The sequence below is a fragment of the Pseudorca crassidens genome, chromosome 19 (assembly GCF_039906515.1).
Source record: "Pseudorca crassidens isolate mPseCra1 chromosome 19, mPseCra1.hap1, whole genome shotgun sequence".
NCBI classification, from domain to species: domain Eukaryota; kingdom Metazoa; phylum Chordata; class Mammalia; order Artiodactyla; family Delphinidae; genus Pseudorca; species Pseudorca crassidens.
Genome location: NC_090314.1, coordinates 14,124,838 through 14,142,976, shown reverse-complemented (window position 1 = coordinate 14,142,976; position 18,139 = coordinate 14,124,838). Strand labels below are relative to the sequence as shown.

Genomic DNA, 18,139 nt, shown 5'->3' with positions numbered 1-18,139 from the left:
AATTGTCAAACCCAATAGACACTTGCCAGTGGGTCTCCTCCCACACCTCTGTAACATGACTCAGGACACTACTGTCCATCCCTCTTTTCTTCTCTTCTTTCAGCAACCACAATGCCACCTTCTCTCCAGTTCTGGTGCTCTGTCTCTTTCACATGCTTCTCTGCATCCCTCCGAACACTTGACCACTGACACTCCCCAGGGGGTCTATCCTTGGCCCTCTTCTCCACCGTGGGATCTCCTAAGGCAGCAGATTTTTGGTCTGTGGTTGATGCCAAAATCTAGTGCCAGTGATCCGTAGATTCATCTCTCTAGGGCAGATCTCTCTTCTTAGCTTCAACTATCCATCTGCCCAACAGACATTTCTCCCTAGTGGCCCACAGGCACGTCAAACTCTCTATCCCCAAAACAAAGCTTCGAGCAAATTTGCTCTTCCTTTGTATGGTCCCTATATTAATAAATGACACCAGCATCTATCCTAGTTACCTGAAGAAGAAATGTGGGAGGAATCCTGGATGTCTCCTGTTCACTCACATGACTCTAACCCTACCCCAACTCAAAAACTGACCTTCCCACTTAAAAAACAAAGGAATGGTTAAATAAAGTGACATAAGAGTTTGAAGTTATTATGCAACTATTAATGTTTTCAAAGAAATATGTGATACTAAACATGCATTTTCAAATTATAAATATTATTAACAGAAAAAAGGAGGCTGAGAAGCATATTTTATAAGTCTAATTTTATTAAAAACATTCACATACATGAGGAATAAAAAGACAAATACCACAAAATATCAGATTTTTCTCTTCTTTGCACTTTCCTGCACATTTCAGGTATTCTACAACAAATGTGTTCTCTTTTCATAATTATAAAAAAATATTTAAAGAGAAATGTGTTTAAATACTAATAGCCTATCTTCTGCATACATACAGTAGGGAATTTTTCCCCTTCATCTAGAGACTCCACATTAAATAAATGCCTGGAGTCAAAAACCTGGCTATCTCAGGTATAAATCAGTATTCTTAGGAAAATAAAGGAGAAGGCACTTGCAAGATGAAAATTTGCTTACAACTGCTAAAATGATCACTGTGGTCATGAGTTACATATCAGATGAGAATTCCTAAAACTAATTTTTTTTCAAAATACTGCAATTATTTGGCCTACTAACCGTTAAACCAAGTATTGTTTTAAAAAACACTGGCTAAAGGAAAACAGTACTTACAATGATCCTATTGCAATATTTTTTCAAATCTTAGCATTACATTTACACAAAACCCCTTCAGTAGGACTCAGGTCTACACTTCTATTCTGGTGTGACAAATCACTGGTTTTAAAGAGTTCTTCATAGTTACTCGGACTAAAGAGCCATGAAATTGCAATTATTTACCTAAAACGGGGACACATTTAACACAAAGCAGTAAATTCATGTGACTGTACAAAATTTATACTTTTTTTCTTCCTGTAGAGAAAGAAATGGAGTTGATGGGTCTCTTTAAAGAAAAACTGGCACTCATTTTCTACATGTGGTAACAGAAAATGTAAAAGGACATACGAATTAGGAGTAGCTTCAAATTATGTCCAAAAACTGCTAACACTCTTGGCAAAATCAATCTATGGTGTCACGATAACGGTTATCTTTGGAGGAATGGGCGGAGAGTGGTAATTGGGAGGGCACATGAGGGATGCCCTCTGGGATGCTGGTAACATCCTTTTTTGTTGTTTTTTAACTTAGTAATGGTTACATTCCTGTTTTATTTTGGTAATTCACTGAGCTCTATACTAATGCTTTGCTCTTGGCATGTATCTTATGCTTCAATTAAACAGTTTTAAAAAATTCATATACACCTGTAGTGGATTCTGGAGTCCAAGCAATGGGGATCTAAATCCTTTTAGTAACTAGCTATGGGGACCATGGGCAATTCATTTCTCTGAGCTTTAGTTTCTTTATATGTAAGACGGGGGGCGGGCAGGAATCTACTACTCAGTGCTGTAGTAAAAATTCAATGAAACTACTGTAATTTGCACATGCACTCAAAACTGTCAGCATTGCCTCCACCCTCCTCTTTGCATTTCACAATTACATAATTATTGGATAAATAGTTTAAACTATTTTAACTGTTTACACATTTTTTTTGAGTCATGAAAAGCAGAATGAGTTTCAAATGTTTTATTGACTTAGGAATTAAGATTGATCAATTAAAATCATGGCAAATCAACAGGACATTATCAGAAGGATGAGGTGATGAACAAAAGTAAAAACAGAAATGGAAACACCGCTAACTACTGAACGAGCTACTTTAAATACTGCATCACCTCGTATAGCAAGTCTGCAGTGACAATTCCCGAACCAAAAAGTAAAGCCTAACATGCTTTAAAAAATCATCACTACTATTCATTTGAAAGAGATGTAAGTTAGGCTGTACCTTAAAAAAAGCTCTCAGGGCTTCCCTGGTGGCGCAGTGGTTGGGAGTCCGCCTGCCGATGCAGGGGACACGGGTTCGTGCCCCGGTCCGGGAGGATCCCACATGCCGCGCGGCTGGGCCCGTGAGCCATGGCCGCTGAGCCTGCGCGTCCGGAGCCTGCGCTCCACAACGGGAGAGGCCACAACAGTGAGAGGCCCACGTACCGCAAAAAAAAAAAAAAAAAAAAGCTCTCAAAGAGGCAACTCCTAATCTACCCTAGGAAAAAGTCAGTCAATGTCTATAATTGATCAATCTAGAAATGGCAGTATTATCACTTAGAGGTAAACAGAGAAGAGTGGAAAGTGGTCTGCGGAGTGGGTCTGAGGGGTAGCAAATTTATTTTTTGTTGTAAGTCTTGTAATATTATTTGAGTTTTAAATCTATGTGCACTTACAAAGCAAATATACTATTTCACACAAATTTTAAAGATTATGGAAAACAATTACAAATATGAGGAAAAATAAATAATTTTCTAATACCCAAGTGTAAGGGTTTTTATATATCACAAAACTTTAGGAAGGGAAGGAGCCTAAAGATCATCTCTTTTGGCTCAATTCCCAGAGAGTGAACCAAGGAGCAGAAAGGGGACAGGCCCACAACCAGCAGCCTACCCACCTCTTGCCTCAGACTGTGTTTGATGACATTACTCCCAAACTGGCTGCGTAAGAATCACTTAGGCAGTTTGAACTAAAGAGAGAGAGCGCGCCCAAATTCAGTAGATGGGGAGTGGGGTCACAGGAAATACAGAGTACTTTTAAGACTACCCCAGGTATGGGGATGACTAGCCTGGGGAAAAAGTTCAGCCCCCAGCGCGTACCTCCCCAAGTCACACAAAGACTGCTCTGGGAATACTACTGTTTAGATAGAAGACCAACTGAACTGCAATTTTTCTGTTCATTCATTGACTTGTTCAAAGGTTTTCATCTCCTAGGAAGACAGCTGTATAACCTAGTCATTCATTAAAAATTTATTAAGCACCTATGCAGTGCCAGTGTCAAAGTAAAGAAAACCATCTTGGCACATGTTTTTTTACAAAGTCACAAGGTAATAGAGAAGATGGGCAATTAAACAAGACAAATTGATAAAACCTGACAGCACTCTGACAGGGGATGCAAACTGAGCATGGAGCAAGACCACCTGGCTAAAGCCAGCGCAAGGAAAGACACTCCAGACAAGTGATGTTTTACTCCAAAAGATTTAAATAAAGCCTCTGCTTGTAGCATACTGGGTCCAGAAAATGTAAGGAAAAGGCTTCAGTGTTTTGTCTTCTTGGTCAGATTTTCCTTTTAAACTAGTATCAGTCAATGGGTTTGTGCAACAGGCATAATACTAGGCTCTAGGAGAAATACAAATAATTAGAAGGCAAGACCTAGTCTTGTCCTCCATAAAAGTCACTGGCACCACTCACCTGCCTCTCTCTAAGTCAACTAAATGGATGGCCAGAGGACACCTTATCTTGCTAGTTCAAACTAGTGGCTACAGTCACATCCCACTTACCCAAGAGATAGCTTCCAAGTTTTCACAGGGTATAGCCTGTGGCTGTCGACTGCAGATTTTTCTTCCCTGAAGCAAACTGAACCCTTTAACCCTGGTTTCAATCACACCATATTCTAGCCAACCTTTTGCTCAAGAGCTCCAATCCATCAAGACTATAGCATCTGTAAATACTCTGCATTTCCATTTCACTTAAACTATCATTCTGCAAGTATTTATGAAGCACCTGCTATGAACTAAGCATTATAGTAGATCACCAGTTGCCTCTTTGAGAGTTTTTTAAAAGGGCAGTCTAATTTGCACCTCTTCCAAACAAATAATGTATTGATAGCACCAAAGGAGTACCAAATATAGAATCAAAGTAGTATCTACAGGAACTCACAAACAGGAGGGAAAAGAACAAAGCTAACAGTCACAAAGAATCTGGATACTGATTCATGTGGGGGAATTATGAGGACATTTGCCTTCAACAGTAGAAAGTTACTAATTCCTTTAACCCTTAAAGAAAAGATCATAAAAGTTCTGTTTCAAACACCTTCTCAAGGAATCCTTGTAAATTTCTTTGGATATCAGTTATACACACGTAAATCCAAAATCTACAGCAATAACCCTAGTCTCTCTCCAGAATTACTGACACAAATTTCTACCTGCAACCTCGACCCTGACATTGTTGTTTCAGTCAACAGTTCCCTAACAACACGAGACATAAATTACAAGGGTTATATAAATTACAAAGAGAAGAGGCAAGATGAAAGGAGGGCTTTAGGATATAGGGCTCTCATTCATGAAATCAGAGATGCTCCCCGCCTAGCATCTTTTGTAGGATGAAACCCTGATCCCAGGTGCACCTAACAGTGGTATTGCAACTGCCACACCATTTCATAGTATAATGGAGAGAGCACCCAAGGCTGAGATATTATTCTGTGGGCAATGCGTCTGCTTGCAAACAGCAATACAAATGTGTCCTTGAAGTACCACCAAGCTGTAGAGTTCTTATAGGAAAAAGTATACAATTACCATTCTGAGCAATAATGGAGAGAGAATCTACAGCACAGTACAGTGGTGAGGAGCACAGGCTCTGGAGGTAGACTGACTGGGATCAGATCCCAGGCCCAGCACTTCCTAGTTGTGACACTTCAGGCAAAGGCCTCCTTCTCCTCATATGTTAAGTATGTTGTAAACATTAAACATTCAAATACATACAAAGACCTTAGAAGATTACCTGCCTTGCAGTAAGTGGTCAATAAATGTTAATTATTACAATTCTTAGAAAGGCAACACGATACAGTCGTTAAGAGAGTGTACTCTGGGACTTCCCTGGTGCTCCAGTGGTTAAGAATCCGTGCTTCCTGGGCTTCCCTGGTGGCGCAGTGGTTGAGAGTCCGCCTGCCAATGCAGGGGACATGGGTTCGTGCCCCGGTCCGTGAAGATCACACATGCCGCGGAGCGGCTGGGCCCGTGAGCCATGGCCGCTGAGCCTGCACGTCCGGAGCCTGTGCTCCTCGACAGGAGAGGCCACAGCAGTGAGAGGCCCGCGTACCGCAAAAAAAAAAAAAAAAGAATCCGTGCTTCCACTGCAGGGGACATGGGTTCAATCCCTGGTCGGGGAACTAAGATCCCACATGCTGAGCGGCCAAAAAAAAAAAAAAAAAGAGTGTACTCTGGAGCCTCAGTTGACTGGGCTGAAACCCTGGCCTGCCCATTACTAGCTGTGTGACCTTGGCAAGTCACTTACTCTTCTCCGTGCTTCGATTTTCACAGGTGGAAAGTGGCAATAATCATGGTGTCTCAGAGTGCTGTCGAGGAGTAATTGAGTTAAGATAGATTAAATTATTTAGAACAGTGTCTAGTTTAAAGGTTTACTACCACTTCTTTATCAACTGACTAGTTTTCAGCTGTGGCTTCTTCTTTCTCTTCCTCCAACTTTCCTTTTGAAAAATAAGCCTAGAAATTTAAATAATAGATAAACCTACAGTTTTGCCGAAAGAGCTATGCTAAGTATTGGTGAAGAATGTCAGCACTTGCATTATAATTCAATCATGTTTCTTTCCAAACAATACCCATTTGCTCTTCACCAACGCAGTTGGAGGTGAGACATTTTCATGAGCTCTCTATAATTCATCACTCTTGACCTAACCAAAGATGCCTGAGACAAAAAAAAAAATCTACATTCACTATTAATAGCCTAAAAAAGAGACCAACATCAACTGCAATATATATATATATATATATATATTTTTTTTTTTTTTAATCAGCAAGTCATTGGACAGTCAGAAAAGGAACCCACAATGATCCTTATAAGACTCTTCCTTCTAGGTCAGGAGTCGGCAAACTTTTTCTGTGAGGGGCCAGATAGTAAATAGTTTAGGCTTTGTGGTAGAAAGCAGATCAGTGGTTGCCAGAGGTCAAGGGAATGGGATTGAATGAATGCAAAGGAGTTCAAGGAAATTTTTTAAGATTATAAAAATGTTCTAGATCATAATTTAAGATCTTAAGCCAAAGCCCATGCTCATCCCACTGTACCATGCTACCTATTTTCAGCTCTAATGTCAGGACATCAAACACGTATTTATTATTAATTCACTGATTTAGAAATTAAATGTTGTTTCCATTCCCTACCTTAAATGTGATTTCTACTCCCCTCTGCCTACTCCAATACTAACCCACACTGTATTCATTAAACCTTTTTAGATTAACAAAACCCTGATATTTCCTTTCTCTACACTTCTGTAGTTCTTACTTTCTAGTCCCAATTTTAGCAGTGAATTAGTGTTCTTTTGTATAATCCTTTAATTACCGACTTTCTCCCTACTCTGCTTCAACTATGTCCATTAGATAAAAGAAAAATGATCGTAAAAGCTGTGATAACATTTCATTTTGAGAACTACAAGAATAATTTTTGTTTCAGACATATATTAGAGTCTTCCACATAACAATATTTCATTAAAGCATGTATCAAAGTCCCAGAAAATACTATCTTCTTTGTTGGCACCAGAAAAGATAAGCTCCTCACAGGTGATGAATTACTACCATTACTGCTTTCCTAAACCTGTCATACTAAAGATGTCATTTTTCTTTCACTGGGATTACTGAATATTCACTAACCAAGAGTGCTAACTATGGGAAAATTGTGTAATGGAGAATAAGAAATAAGTGGATACATTTACTGTTCAGAATTCAAGTTCACAAAATACCCTAATGAAAAAAGGAAGGGAAGGAATTCCTGGCCGCCTAGTGGTTAGGATTCCGGGCTTTCACTGCCGTGGCAAAGGTTCAATCCCTGGTCAGGGAACTGAGATCCCGCAAGCTGCACAGCTAGGCCAAAAAAAAAGAGGAAGGGAAGGGGAAAGAAGACAGCAATACCATCGGGAGGAGGTTACAAAGGAATAGTAAGATACCCCTGCCAGTCTGTAACCTCCCAGTTCACACAAAGTTTGTATTACTGAAAACAAAATGGTGCTAAGAGACATTTCACATTTTGACTTTTCACACTTTAAAAAGTCTAGCAATTCTGTCATAACTCAAATGCATCGACAACGTCCAAAAGCCATTACTTAACAAAAGTTTGCTTTAAAAAATCCTTTTACCCCAGTTTACAAATAAAACCAATTACTCAGGACTTCTTAGTTAGGAAAGATGACCTTATTTTATTTATGTATATGTGTGTATATGCACATAGTTATATTTGTTTAAAAAATGATTCAGTAGGGCTTCCCTGGTGGTGCAGTGGTTGAGAGTCAGCCTGCAGATGCAGGGGATACGGGTCCGTGCCCCGGTCCGAGAGGATCCCACACGCGACGGAGCGGCTGGGCCCGTGAGCCATGGCTGCTGAGCCCGCACGTCTGGAGCCTGTGCTCCGCAACGGGAGACGCCGCAACAGTGAGAGGCCCGCGTACCGCAAAAAAAAAAAAAAAAAAAAAAAAAAAAGATTCAGTAAAACCCTCTTTTATTCAATACTGGCTCAGTTTGAAAAAAATGTTTTGGGGGATATACTGATCTTCACTGAAGCTGAGTGATGCAAAAATCTGAGTTTTTAAAAACTCCCCGGGTGATTCTAATATGCCGGGTTCTCCAGGTTGAGAGCCACTAGCATGAACTACCAGAATGACAGCAGAAAGGAAAGAACGTATGTGAGAGCTTTATAAGAGTCACAGGATTTGGTGACTGACACCAGACTTAGGAGGAAGTCAGGGATGATTACTAGGTTATGGACTTGAGTTCGGCTGGACAGTAGTGCCACTAAGCATCAATGCAAAAGAGAAAAGTTACTAAACTATAAAGCACAATATGCATGTTTTTATGAGAAACTTTGCCTTCCCCTCTCGGTTCCACGTCCATTAAGGCTGCGACTGTGTGTTGCTCACTTTGTCATCCCTAGCAATAGTTGCCTGTACTTAATAGAAATGAAATACATTTTTCCTGATTGTGATTCAACTCTGTTAAGACTTGTCTGCAAGTCAGTGGCATGACTTAGTATGTTTTTCAAGACCGCACTCTGGGGACTTCCCTTGGTGGTCCAGTGGGTAAGCCTGCACACTACCAATGCAGGGGGCCCGGGTTTGATCCCTGGCCAGGGAACTAGATCCTGCATGAAGGCCGCAACTATAAGTTCACATGCCACAACGAAGAAGTCCACGTGCTGCAACTAAAGTCCGCATGCCACCACTAAGACCTGGTGCAGCCTAAATAATATTTTTTTAAAAAGCACAGCATTAAAAAAAAAGAAAAAACCTCACTCTGTGTAGCACTGACCACAGATAGGGCTGGCTTCACAGGAGATACTCAACAAATATTAGCTCACTAGCTAATTTTCACACAAACGCCAGTCTGACTGGAAATGCTTCCAACTGCCTGCTAAGACATAATCACCTAAAGGTATACTGGGCATGGCAAAATCTGTCCACACCTGAGATCAAGATATTTGTTCTCAAATCTGTTCCTCTTCTTCCTGTTAACAGCCCAGCCATTATCTGAGTCACCCAGGCCTAGAACCCTTGGGTCATCTCTGATATCGCCCTCTTGTCAACATGCAAACAGGTTTCCAGAGTCCTGTCTTTTATGCTGTCTATAGTGAGTATCTCTCACAGCAGTCCTCACCAACCCCAATGCCCCTTACCCAAGGACTCACCTTCAATTGCTACGGCACCCACTCCAGCCTCCCTCCCTCATTCCCTCCCAAATCCATCCTCTACATTATACAGCCTTTTCAACAGGCCTCAGACAATTCTAGTCACGTCACTACCTTGGCTGATACCTTTCAGTAGCCTCGCCCCACGGTCCACAGAGCAAAATGCAAATGCTTAAACAATCCCTTCATAATCTAGCCCTTAACATACTTTTCCAACCTCACATCCTGCTATTGATATTTCTTCCGAGAATACTGACCTCCTCCCACCCACATCTCCCCATGTCCAAAAGCGGCCTATTTTTCCAAAGTCCAACCCAGATAAGCCCAGCTTAACTCCTGCAGCAAAGGCCTCCCCTGACACCCAAAACATACTCCCCACTTCCCTAAAACATCTCTTCCTACTCTGAATTTTCAAAGTAACTCCTAAGCATTTTTCACCTTCCACCCTACAATGCAGTTTCTTTTTCTTTTTTTCTAAATTAATTTATTTATTTTTGGCAGCATTGGGTCTTCGTCGTTGTGCGCGGTCTTTCTCTAGTTGCGGTGTGCAGGGGCTACTCTTCGTTGCGGTGCGCGGGCTTCTCATTGCGGTGGCTTCTCTTGTTGCGGAGCACAGGCTCTAGGCGTGTGGGCTTCAGTAGTTGTGGCACGTGGGCTCAGTAGTCGTGGTTCATGGGCTCTAGAGCGCAGGCTCAGTAGTTGTGGAGCACGGGCCTAGTTGCTCCACGGTATGTAGGATCTTCCCGGACCAGGGCTCAAACCCGTGTCCCCTGCAATGGCAGGCAGATTCTTAACCACTGTGCCACCAGGGAAGTCCCTACAACACAGTTTCTAACACACATGCTTTCGTCTCCCCTCCTGGACTGCAGTGTTCTCTGTGAAGAGGCTCTAGGTCTGGCTCTTCTTTTTTTAACCACTGACTACCTCTCCCTCCACCCCCACTCCATGCTCATCCCATCCTCCACCCTACAGTGCATTAGTAGGTGGAGTTCAATAATACTGTAGGTCCCTGGCCTACTCAGATTTAACAAGAGAGCCTGAGGACATAGTTTCTCATTTTGTTGGGCATGTCTGTAAATCATGATAATGTCCCAACTACAGCAACTCACCTTGCCGGTGACTGAAGCCCACATATCTGAGCATGATTCAGTAGCTCTACTCTGGCACATCCACAGTCACTGCAGTGACTGGATAAACTTCGTTTCTTTGTTTTTAAAAAATATATATATCCTCAAGGAGAAAGCTAACAGCCTCTGCTGGTGACAGAAATGAAAGGGAAGATAGAGAAAAGAAAGGAATGGTATATAGAGAGATACTGCTTGAGGGGTCACCAGACAATACATAATTATGAACAGACTGGGACATCTGATGAATGAATAAAATAATAAATGAAGAGATAAACTTTCAAACTGGAAGGAGCAAAATTTCTCCTTTCACTGTTTCTACCAGCCTATACCAAGCATTTTCTGGAACACTGCTGTCCAACAGCACCTTCTAGAATGATGCAAGTGTTCTATTCATCTGTGCTGTCTGCTAATATGCGAGCCGCTAACCACACGGTTACTGAACACCTGGAATGAGGCTAGCATGACTAAGGAACTGAATTTTAAATTTTATTTAATTTTAATTAAATGTAAGAAGCCATATGTAGCTAATGGCTACTGTAGTGGCCAGGGATTGTCCAGAATACAGAATGTCTTCACCTTGTTACTTGAATTGTTGTCAAAAGTATTTTCCTGACCAAATTCCAGTAAGCTTATAAAAGTCCATGATCATTTTTCTGTTTAACAAGTCACATTTTTTTCCAATTTTCACTTTTATTTTATTGAGGGGAGAGTGGTTTAAGAGGAGACTAAGAGAGGGGACTTCCGTGGTGGTCCAGTGGCTAATACTCCACATTCCCAATGCAGGGAGCCCGGGTTCGATCCCTGGTCAGGGAAATAGATTCCACATGCCACAGCTAAAAAATCCCACATGGGGCTTCTCTGGTGCTGCAGTGGTGAAGAATCTGCCTGCCAACGCAGGGAACACAGGTTCGAGCCCTGGTCCAGGAAGATCCCACATGCCACGGAGCAACTAAGCCCGTGTGCCACAACTACCAAACCTGCGCTCTAGAGCCAATGAGCCACAACTACTGAGCCCATGTGCCACAACTACTGAGCCTACACCCTAGAGCCCATGCTCTGCAACAAGAGAAGCCACCACAATGAGAAGCCCGTGCACCACAACAAAGAGTAGCCCCCACTCACCGCAACTAGAGAAAGTCCACACAGCAACGAAGACCCAATGCAGCCAAAATAAAATAAAATAAAAATAACTTAAAAAAAAATCCCGCATGCCGCAACTAAGACCTGGCGCAGCCAAATAAATAAATAATAAATATATTTTTTTTAAAAAAAGATGAGACTAAGAGACAGACTGCATGGTAGGTACACTGCATGATACACTATTTCTTTTGAGATAGTGATTATCCCCCTTTCAAAGTTGAGGAAACTGAGACTGAGAGCAATTAATTGGCTTGCCTGTGATCACAGCTTAGTAAAACTAGGATTCAAACCCATGTCTGCCTGCAGAGACTGAGCTCTTAAGCATGCTTAAATTGCTAAGACTAAACTGGGCTGGATGAAAAGTAGGTTAGGCAGTTCCCAGCAAGCTGATGTTATTCAGAGCACATTAAAAGTTGGACCAGCCAGCTTACTTGACAAGAGACTAAGGATGTATCCAGGCAACTTTCTTTCTTAAAAGCTGGACCAGCCAGCGTACTTGACAAGAGACCAAGGATGTATCCAGGCAACTTTCTTTCTTTTTTTTTTTTTTTAATTTTATTTATTTATTTTTTTATTTTGGCCACACCGCTTGCAGGATCTTAGTTCCCCGACCAGGGACTGAACCTGTGCCCTCAGCAGTGAAAGCGAGGAGTCCTAACCACTGGACCGCCAGGCAATTCCTGGCAACTTTTCTTGATGTCTGGTAAATGATGCTCAATAATTCATCCACTCCTTCAACCACGGGCACGATGCTAAGTTGGAAGATACAGCAGTGAACAAAACAGGAAAAGTCTCTGCCCTCATGGGGGTTATATTCCAGTAAGGGAATTAAAAAACAAACAAACAAAACCTAGGGACGGTCTCTGAAGAGGTGAGAACTGAACAGACACCTGAGTGAATAAAAGTTGATTAGCTGCGTGGAGAAACTGAGGAAGACTGTTCCAGGCCAAGGAAACTGCAAGACAAAGATATAGAGGTAGGAGTGTGTTGGGAATGTACAATACAAAGAACAGCAAGGAAGTTAGTGTGCAAGAGCTTTGTGAAGGAGAAGAAATAAAGTATCACTGTTAACCAGCGGCCAGATCCTGTTGGCCTGTAAAGATCACTGGAAGGCTTCGGAAAAATATATTCCAAATGTATATAAGATATAAAATATATATAAAATCATGGAGAGCCACGGGGAATGGGGAGAACGTGTGGAAGGGTAGGTGTATTGCAAAGAGTGGGAGAGACATGATCTGATTTATGCTTTAAAAGGAACACTGGAGACTGTAAAAACAGGCTGTGGGGAAGTAAAATCAAGGAGAAAAAGTAAAAGCAGAAAGACCAAGTTGGAGGGACTTGTTCGAGTGATGAAGGAGGCTGAGATGAAGGAGAGCTACAGAGATGTAGAGTGGAAATGGCAACTAATTTTAGGAAAGACTTTAGCTAAATATATACGGTCAAACCAATACCCATGGATGCAAGGAAAGAAAGAAGCTTGGTTTCTAAACGAGTCGCATTAAGAAGTTACTGTATAACTCAGCCCCTGCAGGTTCTATTTACTATTCCTAAGCGCAATTTCCCACATTCTCACACTCACACCACCTAACGAAGACCATTATCAGGGAAATTCCCACAGAGCGTGCTTACAGATCATCCAATTGTTACATGACACAGATTTTTGCTATTTGTTTATATTTAAATGAGTATTTCTGAACAAGCATAGCCAGCTCCGATAAATTCTTTTTAAAGTACATGTCGCGTAACACCCCCGCAAAACACTGTTTAGATAACCTTGCCTTCCTGTGCATAACAAGCAGTTTCAGTTTAATGAGGTAACTGGACTAGGATGCTCACTCAATTCTTCCCAAAGTCTGTGACATTGTTTCCAAAAAGCTTAAGTCAGAACACAGGCTAGGAAACTGGAACACACACAAAAAGAGTAAAATAAAAACTGTCGAGTCAGAACCTCCTGACTATGCTTACCTATCTGTACTCCCTTGCCAATTTAACCCTGAAAGGATGTTTTAAGGTGTGCTCTCCACCAGCTGCATCTCTCTCAAGGTTATCCTAACACAAATCTCAAGGCACTTGCAGGATAACAATCAGCATATTCAGCCAGCAGGAGCTCTTCAGGCTGGAACCGAACTGCGAGGCAGAGCAGGTACTCAGTAAAACTGCTTAATGAAAAACCAACTGCCTTCTACAATTTCAATCTTGGTAATGTACTCCCCAAACATTCCTTAACTTCCCTAACTGGTGTAAAAGCGCTGGAGTACCTGTCACCTCACATAAAGCCTTCCTGAACCTTTCCACCCCAACTCACTGCTCTGGGCAACACGCTCCATTTTCACTGGCTACCCACTATGTTAAAAAATCTTAATCAACATTCTGTGACTCATCCAAAGACTAGCTTCAGGGGATACCTCAGCTTTCTTCGGTTCCTTTTAATCCTCCTCTGCTTTCATACAATATTTATCTCATGTTTCCCCCTCAGGGGGTCTAACATGGTAGAAAGAGCAGACAAAAAGTGGGTGCCTGCCCCGGATATCTCTAGAACTCGGCCTCAATTCCTTTATCTATAAAGTGCAAGTAACACCCATGCCGGACCTCCTTCACAAGGTTGTTGCCAAGTCTAATCCAAATGAGAAAAGCCTGCAAACTTGTCAGGTGCTGCCCAAAAGTAAGATCCAAGTAAAGATAGGTTCAGACAAAGCTTAGCTCAAAACCAATCGGACAGGTGGAGGACCAGCACAGTGCAGTCACTCAATAAACATTAAGTCAAATAAGGAGTATTTTCCTCCAGTAATGGGGTGAACAGGAGAAGCACACTAGCCAGGTCCGACAGCTTCACTCTAGGGTCCCTGGCAGGTAACTCCCACCTCTGGGTCTCCTTTCCCGCCACCTGTACAGCAAGGCTTTGACAATGAAGGCTTCTAATATTGTTACGTTAAGGGCGGCTCAATCCGAGAGGCCAAATTGCCTTCACCTGCAGGGGCACAAAGAAAGCGCCAGAAAAGCGGGTAAAGACAGGACTGAGAGGCAAAGGAGTCGAGGTCTAGTTTAGCACATCTCTTAGGAGCAGCGTGACCTTGGCCAACTCCACTACCAAGCAAACCCCCTCCTCCCGTCCACATCTCTCAATCTGGAGAAAGAATCCCAGCCGCTCCGAATCCCGAGGCTGCTGGGGAGCCCAGAGCCTATAGCCCCCTCCTGTTTGGCTCGTTGGCCCGTGACAGCCCTGGCTCACCCCCACCCCTCACCCTGGGAAGAGTCCTAAGCTCTTTCGCAGGGGAGGGATGTACCCCTTCCGGATGCGGGACCTGCCAGGACAGCAGTTTCGATTTCCTAAGGAGAAGGGTTACGTCCCCCGCCGTCCCAGCACCGCCGGTAATCAAAGGAGCCTCCCCGGCGGCCCTCGGGATCCCCGAGGCTGCACTCAGTGCTGGTACGGGACCTCACGACCGGCCCGGCACCCTGCCAAGGTCCCGCGGGGTCGGGGACGCCGGGAGGGGCGTTGCCATAGGAATAGCGCTCAGTACCCCGGCCCGAGGCGCGCGGCAGAGGCGAGAGAGGAAGGCTCGCGAGACCCGCTGTGCCCCAAGCGAACACACCCGGCCGTTCCCTCACAGGGCTGCTTCGCCCAGCCAGCAGCGCCCCCACAGCTCCGCGCCTTCCCGCGCTGCTCCACAGAAACCTTACCTTCCGCCATGTCGGGCCCAGCCCTGCCTCAGCCTCGCGAGAAGTGCGCCGCTCAACTTGGGCGGTGCGTAACGGAGGTGCCCAAGTCTCGCGAGAGTCATGGGGGCCAGGGAGAGGGAGGGATCGAGACTAGGTAAGAGCAGTGAATGAAAGTGGAGGTAGCTGGACGCGGGAGGAACCGAGAGCCTAGCTCTCTTCACCTATACTTTCGAGGCTCTGGACTTATCAAGCACTGACTGGGCTCTATCATATTACACGCCCTAGGCAGGGGACTGAAAGGGATGGACGCAGCGAGCATTGACTACTCTTTGGGAAAATGTGGCCACGAGAGGGTCGAGAAAGGGGTTTTCGTGGTTTCTAGGTTTGTTTGTAAAGATGTGAGAGGCTGAGAGAAAAGAGCCAAAGGAGAGGGAAAGGCTAATGAAGGTTCACTAGCCTGGGGAGGCGGGATGCCCTGCAGGCGAATTCAGAAGGAAATTTAGGGGAAGGGATTAACTGTAGACTACAGGCAAGTCACTTGTTTTCTACTAAAACATTAGGAAACAAGAACATGCATGCAGATGGATGTGGAGGTAAGAGATATCAGAGAGATTGCTTGGTGACACCATTTTTATGGTTGAAGTTCATAGGCAAGGGGACCAAAAGAGTGAAGAAAATTTGGGAGAGGAATCTGAATTTGGAAGGCCTGGTTGCACGTGTCTTCTGAGTGTGTGGATGGGTCACTTTTTTCTAGCAGAACTCAGCCACCTGGCTGCAGAAGCAGAGAATATGGATTGTAGCATTTGCGCAGGGCTTGGGATTCATTGCCAAAAAGAAATTGAGAGTGCTGTGAGAATATAACTCCGGTGCAGACTGGGTAGAGGCTGATGTACGAGTCATAAAACTGCAGGTCTCTATAATATTGAAGACCAATGCAGTGTGAACAAGGTTGTGAGGGCCCTGTGTTAGGGTGGCAAACTGAAGTTCATAAGTTAAACAGTACTAGGAGACAATAAACTCCAGGACAGAGTCATGGAATATGGTAGCTGAAGTGGAGGTGAGAAGCTAGAAAAATCAGATATTGGAATTCAGAGGTAGAGAAGGTAGGAGACCATAAACCAGGTGCTAAAATCTTTAGTCAATGTGGGGATGACTAATAGCAAAAAGGAAGGCTAACGAGTAATATAACTGAATAGTGTGAAACCTGTCAAAACAGATTCTTACTCAAAGGACAATCAAAAGAATGTGGATTGCACCCATTCCTAGAAGCATCCACAGTTAAGGACTGAGGGGGAAGTGGTGGCCCTGGAGAAGAGCCAAGAATAAGAGATGACAGGTTGAAGGAAGGATCTGAGAACAGGATGAGGGTGTCAGAACAGAAAAGGGGGAGGATTTGAAAGTGGAGAAATTTTAGGTGCTGCCAAGGTTAACCATTTAGTGGGTAGTGAGGTAGAGTGGAGAAAGAATTTGGAGTTTAGATCATGGTAAACATAATCATGGGGTTAAAATGTTGAGGAAGGAGGAGGAATTCTGAGGGAGGGACACCTGGGAGATGAAAGGGGAGAGGGTATTGAAATGTTTAAGAACGGTGGTGTGCTCAGGGAAATAGCGTTCCAGTTGTGGCAAGAGACTAAAGATGCGGAAGAGGCGTGGGCAGGGAGGTGCGTACAGCAGCTGCATCGAGCAAGCAGAGCTTAGAGGGCAGGAGAGCATTTGCCAGGCTTAATGGAGGTGTCATGGCTCAAAGCTTCCCTGTCAAGAATGGTTTATAGGTGTGCTAAATGGTGAGCCCTTGGGGCCACTAGGGTAGCCAGGCAAGACAGTCTCCTCTGGCCACAGGCAGCCTCATCTGTTTTATCTCAGAGTGCCCTACAAATATTTCCTGGGTCATAACATAAATGTGATCAAGAAGTCCTGTCATAGCTGATGTCTGGTTTTGCATCATATGACTTATCTTTGCCTCTTCACCAGCACCAGCCTAGTGTCTGGCATACAGCAGGTGCTCAAAATGTTTTTCTTTTTAATACATTCTTTTTAAATTAATTATTATTCATTTTTAGTTGCATTGGGTCTATTGGGTCTTCATTGCTGTGCGCGCGCTTTCTCAGTTGCGGTGAGCAGGGGCTACTCTTCGTTGCGGTGCACGGGCTTCTCACTGTGGTGACTTCTCTTATTGCGGAGCACGGGTGGCACATGGGCTCGATAGTTGTGGCTCGCAGGCTCAGTAGTTGTGGTGCACAGACTTAGTTGCTCCATGACATGTGGGATCTTCCCAGACCAGGGCTCCAATCTGTGGCCCCTGCATTGGCAGGCGGGTTCTTAACCTCTGCGCCACCAGGTAAGCCCTCAAAATGTCTGATGAGCTGTTGCTGTGAGCTATACCGGGAGTCAGGGGAACTGGGTTCAGATTTGCCTCTGCAACTGATTTGTTGTGTCGATCATGGTCAAGTCCCTGTACGATCTATGCTACCATCTCAGATTCTCCATCAGTTTCAAGAAGGAGTTGGACTAGAATCCATGGTTCTTAATAACTTGGGGGATCATGACCTTGGAGAATCTGATGAAAACCAGGGACCCTCTCCCTTAGAGCAGCACGCAGGTAGCAGTAAACAAATGTGCCCTTTTAGTTTGCTTGGCCTAGATGCCCACAGTCAAACAAGAACTCATCTTAAGGGATTTAATCAACTCAAGAGCTTCACTACCTCCTCATCACGAACTACCTTCAAGAAGCCCTCTAGCAGAGGTGAAAGCACTCTTCTTAGCGCTGTCTGTAATATAACCCTATCTCTGGGCCCTTGTCTTCTGAATAGACTCTTACTGGCTTGAAACCCCTGAGCTATAGGACTACTTAATACACCCTGTAAAATAAAGCATCTACAGTACTCAGTGAATTACAATACCCAACAGGGTTGGATGGAGCTACAATATTAGATATGACCTGAGAAATCTGAGCACTGAAACATGATTCATTTTAGACCTAATTCATGTTTTGTCTGATTTAGAGGAACTTTGTATGAAGTTGTCCCGGACATGGAGCATGAAGTACAGGAAGGGAAAGATGCTGCCTGCCTTAAGAGCGTAGGGGAACAGACTCTTTCTGGGGAGGTAGTAGACTCTTATCTGGGGA

The 18,139-nt window shown here is 43.7% G+C and overlaps 1 protein-coding gene across 2 annotated transcripts in view; it reads right to left on the bottom strand.

The window, feature by feature from the left end:
* ANKFY1 (ankyrin repeat and FYVE domain containing 1) overlaps positions 1–15,173 on the bottom strand; it is a 76,902-nt gene extending 61,729 nt beyond the window's left edge. For both annotated transcript variants that reach the window (XM_067717389.1, XM_067717390.1), the window contains exon 1: positions 15,034–15,173. In XM_067717389.1, coding sequence (XP_067573490.1) covers positions 15,034–15,043 — 10 coding nt within the window. In that variant the 5' untranslated portion in view covers positions 15,044–15,173. The remainder of the gene's footprint in view (positions 1–15,033) is intronic.
* Positions 15,174–18,139: the final 2,966 nt, after the last annotated feature.